The sequence below is a fragment of the Atractosteus spatula genome, chromosome 14, assembly GCF_055471065.1.
Source record: "Atractosteus spatula isolate fAtrSpa1 chromosome 14, fAtrSpa1.hap1, whole genome shotgun sequence".
In the NCBI taxonomy this organism is placed as follows: domain Eukaryota; kingdom Metazoa; phylum Chordata; class Actinopteri; order Semionotiformes; family Lepisosteidae; genus Atractosteus; species Atractosteus spatula.
Window position 1 is genome coordinate 4,754,740 of NC_142719.1, and position 11,623 is coordinate 4,766,362.

General features: G+C 45.2%; 1 protein-coding gene across 11 annotated transcripts in view; it reads left to right on the forward strand.

The window, feature by feature from the left end:
- The window catches only part of map7d1a (MAP7 domain containing 1a), a 63,639-nt gene extending 52,458 nt beyond the window's left edge, over positions 1-11,181 (forward strand). For 7 of the 11 annotated variants that reach the window (XM_088932279.1, XM_088932280.1, XM_088932285.1 and 4 more), the window contains 8 exons: positions 161-437; positions 2,168-2,360; positions 4,166-4,270; positions 5,677-5,727; positions 5,856-5,928; positions 7,554-7,665; positions 8,332-8,567; positions 10,619-11,181. In XM_088932279.1, coding sequence (XP_088788405.1) covers positions 161-437; positions 2,168-2,360; positions 4,166-4,270; positions 5,677-5,727; positions 5,856-5,928; positions 7,554-7,665; positions 8,332-8,567; positions 10,619-10,629 — 1,058 coding nt within the window. In that variant the 3' untranslated portion in view covers positions 10,630-11,181. The remainder of the gene's footprint in view (positions 1-160; positions 438-2,167; positions 2,361-4,165; positions 4,271-5,676; positions 5,728-5,855; positions 5,929-7,553; positions 7,666-8,331; positions 8,568-10,618) is intronic. The other 4 variants (XM_088932283.1, XM_088932284.1, XM_088932282.1 and 1 more) reach the window with 2 other exon arrangements.
- The last annotated feature ends 442 nt before the right edge of the window (positions 11,182-11,623 follow it).

Here is an 11,623-nt window from a genome sequence, read left to right on the forward strand (position 1 = left end):
CAATGAGGATTTAAGACCCAGAAATGTTTACACAACTGTAGGGAAGCTATGGCCTAATTGCAGTACTTTCGGCAATGTAAGAAGGATCTGAACTTATTACACCACAGACAACAAGAGACGCATTGTTTTTGTTTTCTTGTCCTATCTTTGGCCTTCCCAGGCTTGCCCACGGTCCCCGCCATTGTTGTCTCCTCAGCCCCGGGAACGCCCCCTTCTGTGGCTCCACCAATCACAGCCCCCGCCCCCGCCCCATCCCCCTCAGTCCCTGCGCAAACCCCGCCTCCCGCAGCCCCGCCCACCACTCCGGCCAGCAAGCCCATGGCTGGGACCACTGACCCGGAGGAAGCTGCCAGGATCCTGGCTGAGAAACGCCGGCAGGCCCGCGAGCAGAGGGAGAGAGATGAGCAGGAGAGGAGGGAGAAGGAGGAGAGAGAGAGGTAAGCAGTTTCGTTCTAGTACTAGGCTGGAGAATTTGCTTACAGTAGGAACAGCGATGGCTTTTTACCAATTTGCTAATGTCATGCAACAGTCTGTTACAGTACTTACTTACCTTTTTTAAGGGGCTTGTATGTCATTTAATGACAGGTATGTCATTTAAGATTATGTTTCTACTGTTTGCCCTGGACTGAGTCTAGCTTTGATCACTGAAAGGTTAAATGTTATGAAAACACTACAATTGAATGCTGCTAGACTTCATCTGCTCTGATATTGTGCCAGACCTTGTCCCTCAATAACCCCTTGCCTTTGAACCTCCAGACTGACTGAAGCAAACCCGGTCTGGATTGAGATGGAAACAGGCAATCAACTATTTATCAAACCAGTTCATCTCAAATGCTGGTTAATCTCCCTTTTATTTAATGGTGTAGTTAAATTGTATTGAGGAGTTCAATGTGATCTGCATTTCCAAGTCCAAAGTCTTCTGAGGTTAGTTCCTAAACTGGTCGTCTTGGCAGTTTGTTCTTGTAAGTGCCTTGACTTTGTTAGGCCCTGTCTTTGTTGACAAACAGTGGCTATGGCTGCTTTAAAGCTTTCTTTACAAGCACCTAGCCAAGAATTGACTTGATTTTACATTTATTCATCTGGCAGGCAGGTGCATCTGGTCATGATACAGAGGGTGCAGATAATGGTATCATAAAACCGCAACAACCCCCCCCCCCCCCCCCGCCAAAAATAACAAAATAATAATAATAATTAATAATTGCTTACACTTATATAGTGCTTTTCTGGACACTCCACTCAAAGCGCTTTACAGGTAATGGGGACTCCCCTCCACCACCACCAATGTGCAGGATCCACCTGGATGATGCGACGGCAGCCATAGTGCGCCAGAACGCTCACCACACATCAGCTATCAGTGGGGAGGAGAGCAGAGTAATGTAGCCAGTTCATAGAGGGGGATTATTAGGAGGCCATGATTGGTAAGGGCCAATGGGAAATTTGGCCAGGACACCGGGGTTACACCCCTACTCTTTTCGAGAAACGCCCTGGGATTTTTAATGACCACAGAGAGTCAGGACCTCGGTTTTACGTATCATCTGAAGGACGGCACCTGTTTTACAGTATAGTGTCCCCGTCACTATACTGGGGCATTAGGACCCACATGGACTGCAGGGTGAGTGCCCCCTGCTGGCCCCGCTAACACCTCTTCCAGCAGCAACCTTAGTTTTTCCCAGGAGGTCTCCCATCCAGGTACTGACCAGGATCACACCTGCTTAGCTTCAGTGGGTTGCCAGTTGTGAGTTGCAGGGTGATATGGCTGCTGGCAAACCAGTAAGGGCAGTGATTGTTAGGCTCTTGAATCTCACACAGTGCTGCTTGACAGACAGGAAACAGTAACAAAAGAGCACAGTCAGTAAGTGAGGGTTAGTCGCTGGCCCCTGGAGTAAGGAACATCCTGAAGAGATGACTTTCCAGCTTCTTCCAGGCCATGGCGAGTGAGTCTGCGGTTCTGACGGTGGCAGCTGGGTTGTTTCACCACTAGGGGGCAGCACAGAGCATAGTCGGGGGCCTGGGATTTGCTCGCCCTTGGCTCGGCAGTGCCGGTTGGCCTGAGGAGCCGCAGCAGGAACGGAGGGAGAACGAGGTCACCCAGGGGCCGAACGGGTGTCCAGCGGGACAGGTCTCGCTCCGTCCGCTCACGCCGAGGTGCGTTGCGCTGCTCCCCCAGGGTTCTCCGTGAGGAGCGGGCGCAGCAGGAAGCGGAGGAGCGCGCACAGCGCCAGGCCGAGGCCCAAAGGCTAGCGGAGGAGCGCCGGCAGCAGGAGGAGGCCCGACGGCGAGAGGAGGAGGCCCGGCAGCAGAAGGAGGCGGAGGAGCGGGCGCGGGCTGAGCAGGAGGAGAGCGAGCGGCTCCAGAGACAGGTGAGGGGAAGCCCGGCTTGCCGCACTTCCTGCTTCCTGGGCGCAGCCTCTGCGTCTCCATGGCAACAGCCAGCACACCTCTGGTGACATCGCCGCTACTTCCTTCTTGGGCCTTAAGGGAAAGTCCAACACCAAAAGGCAGAAGGAACTGAACTTTTGTAGTCGTGAACAGAGAGGAATATGAGGAGACCTGATACACCCTGAAAAGCCTCAAAGATATTGACTCCTTCAGAATGAGCACTGAAGTATGAATTTTAGTGGAAACTACAAGGAAGCGCACGTAAAAGTGAGAACAAGAGTTAGCTCATTACACAGAGGGTCATGGAAGTCTAGAACAAGCTACCCAGCGGTGACACTGAAATCTGGACCACGGCTTCTTTCAGCTGGACAAGGTCCTAGGATCCATTAGCTACTAGCTGCCAAACGGGCTAGATGAGTTGAATGGCCTCTTCTCGTTTGTAATCTTTTTTTTTATCTTAAAAAAATTAACTAAGATTAACATCAAAGGGGATTTTAGAGGAAGGTGAGGTTTTTTGAAATATGCATTTTCCACATTTAAGTACCGGGGTTGAGTTGGAAAGGAATGATTTAGGTTCCATGCAGCTTGTTTTGAGTCTTTGGACCTGACAGATTGGATGAGATGAAGATCGAGAGTTTTCTTTTATAATGTTAAGGAGTTGGTGCTGAATGTTAATTAAATGTGCAAACTAGTTTAAAGGGTGATACTTTACACATGGTTGACGAAATTCAATGTAATTGGAAGACTTGGCTGAAAATGACCCTGATATTGCCAGAAACATTGTGACTCAGGATCTTCTTCCTCAAATCTGGCATTGGACCAAGACCCTGACCTTGTCTATCACTGAACTCATACCTCTTTTTCCAACGCCAAACCTCCTCCAGACTGAAGGTCTGAAAGTGTAGCAGGGTGGCAGTGCCCAGTATGCACAGAGAGATTGCCTGTGACTCAGATTGCAGGATTTATTTTGTAACATGAAGCAGTTGCAGTAGCTGCTGTTTTTACTGCTTTAACACATCTCTTTCCTGCTGAAGCCTGAAAGGAGTGAATTACCCAGGCGAGAAAAAAATTAATATGAAATTGCTTTCTTGTTTTGTTTTTTGACCATGTTGGTCTGGTTAGGTTTTCAAGCGTTTATGGAAACCTTAACAATGCTCAAGTGCTTCCACCTAGTGGGAGAGTTTAGAATTGCAGCTAATGGTCTAGTGTAATTTCTCGCTTCTGGTCCAGAAGATTCAGTATGACCTCTTAGCTGCTTAATGCAGCCAGTACTTAAATCAGGCATTTTACAAGTATATTTCTAGCTTTGAAACATGAAGATGTGAAGTATGTATAAAACTCTTTTATATTTTAAATTTTGAAATATCAAATCTATAGGAATAGAAAAGAATTTTCAGCCATTTATACGGCGCCCCTGGAGCAGTTGGGGTTAAGGGCCCAACGGAGTAGGATGCCTCTGCCGGCCGCAGGATTTGAACCAGCAACCTTCCAGCCACAGGCGCAGATCCTTAGCCACAGAGCCACCGCTAATTGTAAGCTAAGCTGAAATAATGAGTTTCAATTATCGGTGCGTACTTTAACCTCTTCTTGTGTCACAGGGGTATTTCAGAGTGTAAAATGTTAAGGGAAAATAATTTTGAGAAGCCAGGGTTTGTACAGTCTCCTCGCTAGACACTCTGTTTCACCTCGCCACCGAGCGGACACGGAAGGCAAGGCGGGTGGGGCTGGGGTTCTCCTTGTGAGCAGAGCTGGGACAGCGCTTATCCCCTTGTCCCCCTCGTCCCAGAGGGAAGAGGCCGAGGCGAAGGCCCGGGAAGAGGCCGAGAAGCAGCGCCTGGAGAGGGAGAAACACTTCCAGAAGGAGGAGCAGGAGCGCTTGGAGAGGAAGAAGGTGAGGAAGGAACCAGCCGCGCAGCAGCAGAAAAGAAATCCCCTGGTGTAGACAGGAGACTCAGTGTTCCTGACAGGGGCGCTGATATCACCCAGCTCTGCAGTCTGAAGACACAGGGACAGACAGTCTTTGAGTCTGTTTTATTATTTACTTTGAACCTAAAGTCTAAAGGCACAGTGAAACATAAACCAAAGGTCAGGGGTGGACACTACGTGGACATGCATTTAATTGCAAGAAGAGAGGAGGCTCTTCTTTACCCAGATGGTTGTGGTTGAAGCTGATTACCTGGCTTCTTTTCAGACACAGCTGGACGAGATCCTTGAATCAGTCAACCACCAGCTACCTAACATGCTCGATGAGCTAAATGCCTCCCTCTTGTTTGTAGCCTTTCTTTTCTGTTGTGCTGGTCAGTGACATTAGAAGACTGCATATGGACTTCTGTCCATTCTCATGGCTTAGCATTGGAAAATGTGATCTTTTCAAACGAGAGTCCCCCCCCCCCCCCCCCATCAGCTGTTTCCGAATAAAGATTATTTCTGCTTACAATCAGGAGCATGGCTTTTCCGATTGCGATTGTGACTCGAGCAGTAAAAGCAGTAAAAGCACAGGTTGAGCTCTGTGATTCTGGTGTCAAGGGTTCGAGCCTGGGGAGTTCCTAAGCAGCAGTGCACAGCTGGCTGAGCACCTCAGAGGGTAGAGGGGATTTAGGGTTGTCTCAGTCCCAGTAGCAGTGCGTGATCAGTGTAACTGTTCAGGTGTTTGCAACAGGTTAGTTTTGACCTGAAGTAGGTGAATGGGCAGAGCTGTGCAGGGAGTAAATACAACAGATCACCTTGAGAAAAGGGGACACCTCCTTCAACAGTAATTGTGGTAGGTCTCTCGGATTGTGGGTTTTCACTTGTCCCACACAGGCTATTGCTGGGACAGTGGGGCCAGATGGCCCGATCAGTCTTGCCCATGTGTGCCAAGCAGAGTGAATCTCTGCAGTGCTTCTGTGCTCAGTTTCAGTGTGAATAGTCTTCTGGAACAGCATACACATCTTCAAAGGTCTGTAGTCCACATCCCTGTACAGCTCACAGTGTCCTAAAACCTTAGCATTGGTCCTTCCCCTACCTGCTGCAAGTGCCTCACTACTGAGAAACTCATACACCTAAGTACCTTTTATTTGTGATTCAGAAAATTTAAATTACTCTGACTTTTACTTGAATTGCAAACCATCTGGAATCACGATGGAGGAAATACACATTTGAAAAGGGTCCTGAAATGTGAATAATAATTTGTTTTTCTTTCAGTTTATATCCAGATATACTCCTGCTTAGTCCCCTTCCTTGCTATAGCAGTTGCCATTGGGATATGGTGAGGAGTACAAGCTTGTCTGACAGGTGTTCCTTGTGTTTACATTTTAGCGTTTAGAAGAGATTATGAAAAGGACACGGAAAACAGACGGTGGAGAAAAGGTATGTATCCTGCTCATTTTATTTCTCAAATTTGCAGCCTGTACCCCCCCCCCCTTTCCCCCTGGTGCATTTGAAACATTTTCCAAAGATGTCCAGGAAACGAAACCTTGTCTTCTTTCCCCTTGCAGAAAGACGCCAAGTCTTCCTCTTCTGCTCAAGTGAATGGCAAAGACGCCAAGGCGGATCCCAAGGGAAGAGAGGGTAAGGGCAGCTGGGGTGTCCCCTCTCTATTACTGCACAGAGCTCCGTTGCATTGGCTTCAAGGGTCCTGTCAGTTGTAGTGTTTTGGGTGTTTTAACTGCAGGTATCACCTTTATTACTGGTTACAGAGTCTCAGACCACACCACCCACTCTCCTGCCGCCCTAACGTGCTCAACAGGCATCGACAGAGCCAGTCCTTCAGACTTCTTCAGTATCAGCAGTGAAGCATTTAAAACTAAGAGCAGAAGGAGACACGCCTTTACACAAAGGGATGTGGGGCTGTGGAACTGCACACCCAGATTTCTTTCAGGAAACAGATCCTCTGATTAATTCGCTCCTAAATGGCCACATGGGCTGGATAAGCTGAATGGTCAGCTCTCTATTGTCAGATTCAGTTTAATTTAGCTCTAATTCTGCCTCCTTTGCATAGTTTTATTTCTTTTATTAGAAAATAGATTTCTTTATTAGTATAAGGCACATTTTAGTCTTGGAGAGTCAAAGCCTGCAGCTTTTGTAGGTCCCATGAATCCCTCATCTCCTAAAGACACCTAACAGCCACTGTAGCAGTCCAAGAATGCAGTGCCTCAGCTGTGATTCTGTCTTCATGTGGTACATGTGGAATAGCTGGTTCACAAGAAACCAGGCCTCTTGTTGTTGCTTTGCAAGCACAGCTGTAGGATACCGATGGTACATTCTAATGAATACTTTCAGACTTGGGGCAGGATGTGTTTTTATGTGGTGTGATTCATAAATGGCTAATTAATCTGTGGGCTGCCTCGCCTCACCTGTTTTTATTCACTAGAGCCTTGTGTTGCATGGCATAGCAAATAGCTGTCTGGCTTTTGTGCAAGAAGTTGCTCTGTTGGCAGAATAGGGAGGAAACACTGTGTATACAGGAACACATGGACAGACTGAAAGGCAATTTTGAGATGACGTGGCAGCTCTTGTGAGGCGAGTTACAAAGAAAGTTTGATGTGGTATATAGTCCTAGAACTGGCATGTGTCCATTTTTAATGATGACCTAGACCAAGCCACACTTTAAACAGCCTGACCACAGTATGGAGCACTTCATTCCTAAAGACCTATTGTGGATAAAAATGGAAAGAAACAGAAGTCCTGAGGGACTGCGAAATACCCAGTAGTCTTAACGAAGAATGCAGTTTGACTCACATTCCTGCCCAGGCTGATTCAATAAAAATAATACACACTAGTTGGCCAACAAATACGGCTTTTTTTCAGCCTTCTTTAACCACTTCTTGTATTTCTGCCTTTGTTCTGATTTCTTGGTACTGTCACACTAATTTTCTTTTGGTCTAAACTGCCTCTCAAATGCTTCAGTATGTCTTCGTAATGGCCTGAAGGAGAGAACTTCTTAGTGCTGTCTTAGACATCTGATAGACCAGGCACAAGGGGGCTTACCTGCTTCAGTCCACAGTGCAACACAGGCAGGTTTTAACAGAGAGGAAAGCTAGCATGACAGCCCCAGAATGTGATTTTCTTTTCCATGTTAGCTCATACTCAAAGAGGAAGGTGTCTGTTCCAGAAGTCCCAGAATATTGACAGAACTACAGCACGTGGAAACGATGCCTAATGAGAGCCTGAATGTCTTCATTTTTTCTCCTAAGCCAATTCTCAGCAAAACACAGAGGCCCAAATAGTGGTGTCAAATAAGGAGACAGAGGAGGCCCAGTCACAGAGCAGCATAAAGGAGAAGCCTGGGGAACAGACCATAGAGAGGTAAACTAAGAGACTTTATTTGGCCTTTCTGATGTTGATGATGATGCTAATCAAAAAGCACACCTGTCAGTGTACCTGAGTGCAGGTCTTAAATGGAGTCAGCTGTTCTACAGGGCATAGTCAATAACTGGGTAAATTAATGATCAAACAATTAGCGTGCTTATTGTGGTAAGATCCCATGGTGGAACAGGCTAGGTGGTCAGCTGTTTTTATTTATTGATTTCTACACGGTTCAGCCACTCTGTCTTTATCAAGTAATTAGCAACTTTTAATTGATCCCCAAACCTCAAAAGAATTGCCTTATTTTTCAGTTAATTTCTTTTCTTCAGAAAGCTTTTTTTATTTGATTGGGGTGCTTGTTTCCTGTCTGTACCACAGAAGCGTTGACAGAACTCAAGAATACAAATGCAAAAGTCAGGAGAGTTTTTCCCTCCTGAAAATGGATAGTAATGAAATCAGTCTATGAGGTAAACTGTCTGAATAAAACCGAGGTGACGGATGTGAAATCAGTGGATCTCACAAAATGTTTCTTTCTTTAGTGCTGATACATTGAAACATTTGTTTTGTTTCATTGTCTTCATTTGTATCATTGCGATTTCTTTTCGAAGTGAAAAGCCATTGTCTGACAGGAGTCCACATCCCCTGTCTCGCCTGTCTTTTGCTCAGCCTGCCGGTGCCGGTCTTGAACGGCGTGCAGCCCACCAAGCATGAGAACGGCCTGTCCATGAAGGGGGAGGGCCCCGACTTTGAGGAGATCATCGAACTGGCCAATCACGGCGGCGGCAGCAATGGAGGGCCGGAGAATTCGGCGAGCGAGATCCCCGGTGAGCCAATCCTGGCCTTCGAGGGGGCGGAGCCCTTCCTGAAGAAAGCCGGCCCCCTCAAGCCCCAGCAAGTCGCAGGTACTGCGAGCAGAGCGGCCCTCGTTCGGGTGACCGGTGCCGTTATCACAGCACCATGCAGTGAAAACCAGGTTCACCACAGGAAAAGCACTGCAAAATGAAGGTAGATTTGGGGTAAAGTGTTTGGAAGAACAGTGTAGAAGGTAAAAAAAAGGCAAAATATGTAACATTAACATGTATTTACAAAAGTAAACGTTTGGAAGAAAAAGGGAAACGCCTGTTCAGGAGAATATTATTTCCCTCAAATTTTTACCCACTTACATTCTTAGAGCACTTTGAATGTGCAGTCAGATTTCCTCTGAGAATTTGAGGGCACTGCCTGTACTTTGCTTTTTCAGAGTAAGATATCCGATAAAACTAATTTCAGTGTTGGATATAACAACATTACAAGGCTGTTTGTCATAATGCTGTCATACTGCATCACTCTTTAGTTACAGGGACTGAGTATTAAAACAAGCTTTGTATTCCAGTTTTGTATAATAATTATTGTCTATATGTTTGAAGGAGAATGTGAACAGAACACCCATGTTGGCTGAATCTTTTTTATTATTTTTTTTCTTCAGTGAAAGTAGTATGTGAACTTAGAACAGAGGCAACCTGTTTGTGCACATGATCATGGAAACCATAATTCCACTCCAGTGGAAAAAAACCCCGCTGTTTAGAGTTAGTGTGAGCAGAGGGGAGTGATACCAAAGAATTAGACTGGACGCTTTGCTCATCCAAACTATTTCGCTGTAGTGTTTCGACCCCAAATTCTCACATTCTTTGCTAATGAGTCTCAGCAAGCAGAGGGTCCTGGAAGAAGCCAGTGCGAAATTCCCAAGTGGATGTGGGAGAACCAGTCAGCAGTACTGCTCCAGACCTGGCATGCTTTCCTGGAAAGGGGATCCTGCCCCAGGAATCCCAGTTCCTCCCTGGCTGGGATTCTCGGTATCGCAGCCACATCGAAGCAGAGTCGCTCTTCACCTGTCGCTGCTGAAGACAGCCTTGTCATTCATAATCAACTAAATGAGCTTGAGATATGGCAGTCTCACAAATTGGAGGAATTGTGAAGCAGGGAAAGTTAATTTAATCATTCCTCAGTCTTTAGCACACTTATCCTAAGTGTGGAAAGAGACGGTAAATTATAAGGTGCTTAAATGCTCAGTGCCTCCTTTTAATTTAAAGTGTTCTGTGACTGTAAAGCAGAACCTTTTAGCTTTTTTCATCCTCAAGCAGCTTTCCAGCTTATGAAAAGGACAAGGTGCCAAGAACAAGCAATTGATTTAAAGACCTCTGACTGGGAAACAATATTGAAGCTCCTGTTGGACTAATTCAATGTATTTTAACTCAAGATGAGTGATAGCATTGTTTATCTGCCACAGCTTTATACTGTCATTTCACTTCTCTGAAATGTTCAAGATCATGTTTTTTTTTTTTTATTGGTACTTAAACAGCACTTTTTAAAGCAAACATGTAAATGTTTTCTATGTGTATTTGCTAATTCTACAATCTTAGTTTGCTAACAACGGTGCTCTTGTCCGTACAAGAGCTTTGAAATAACAGCCTCTGTGAGAGTTATGTTCTAGTTTCCACAGGTTTCCTCACATAATCATTCTAGTAGTTGTTCAAATTCCAAATAAGGTGGAGAAATGGGTGAGTTGAATAGTGAGATGTACACCCCCCGTAAATGAGGAATGAGCCAGGGAGCTGCTGCAAGGTTGAAGATGGCGGTGGAGAGGGATGTGAGAAAGAAAAGGACAAACAAGTCTGGGAGAAGCGTTAACAAGTCTGTCGGAAAATGTTTATATGGAGGTGGGCAGAAATGGGCAAAAATAGTAATACTGAACTTTTGTTTTCTTAAAGGTTGAGTCTTGTATTTTTGTCTTCAGCTGTGACAGTGAAGCAGAGATTCTGCACGCTGCATTTATGCCTCTTGACTTAAGAGCAAGCAGGGCGAAAAGTCCTATTAAGGCTGGAAACCACGTGAAGTGTTTGAACAGGAGCAGGCCATATCCTGTTTTTCACAACACTGGCAAAAAAACACTCAGACTCTTTCCTTTTCTTTTCAGAGGTCCTGTGAGCTGCACAGCCACCTACCACTTGCGACAGTCACCACTGGGCAGATGAACAACTCTACGCAGCACAGCTTCAGGAATGAAATGTGCCGAAAAAAATAAAGACCAGCGACGGCTTTTTAGGGTCAACGAAACTGTAAAAGCAGAAGAAGATCGAAACGATGCGTACTTCCAGGAAGCATGAGGATTAACTCAAGAGAAGGAATTTGCAAAATCAGAGAATTGTCATACATGTCAACTTCACTTCAGATGAGATAGGTTTTATTTTACTGAAATGAATATCACATGCAGTTTTTAACATGCACCATAAAAGACTGACAGCTTAATCCATTGTAGAAAACACAAAAGCAGAACAGCCACAATATTTTGACTATTATTATAATTATGAGTTCGACAAAGAAGTGTGTTGGTTATTTTGTCTTTAATAATTTAGTTATTTAACTTGGAAAATGTAAGCAACTACTGGGTACAGTGTATGTGAATAATGTAAATAAACCTCACAGTGGTACACCAGGATACTTCGGTGAGCTACGTCTAATAAAGGTTTATGAACAGGACTTGGTATTCTGCATCTCTTGTAGCAGGAGACCTTTCAAACAGCTGCTCTTTGAGGCTAGGACCCCCTCCTTTTCCTGCCCCTGGGGGCCACAATCCCAGCAGCCTTTTCTTGACCCATTTAAAATGAGCAGGTTATGGAAATCACTCTAAGTGAGCCTTATTTGGATTAATTTAAACCTTTGTAGAGTCAAAATCCATTGGAGACCTTTTTGCTGAGCAGAAGAGGCGTTTATTGTATATTTAGCCAAAGAGAAGCGCCCTCCTTGCAATTAGGAAGATAGTTCCAACAAGAAAAGTTACAACTGACCTTTTATACACTTACTAGATAAGGAATACAAAGAGCTTAAGTCTCAAAAAGGAAAAAAAAACTTTAGTTTTAATTTCTATTGGTTAAACAAACTTCTGCTTTGATCGGAAGATGTCTACGTAACTAAGCTATAT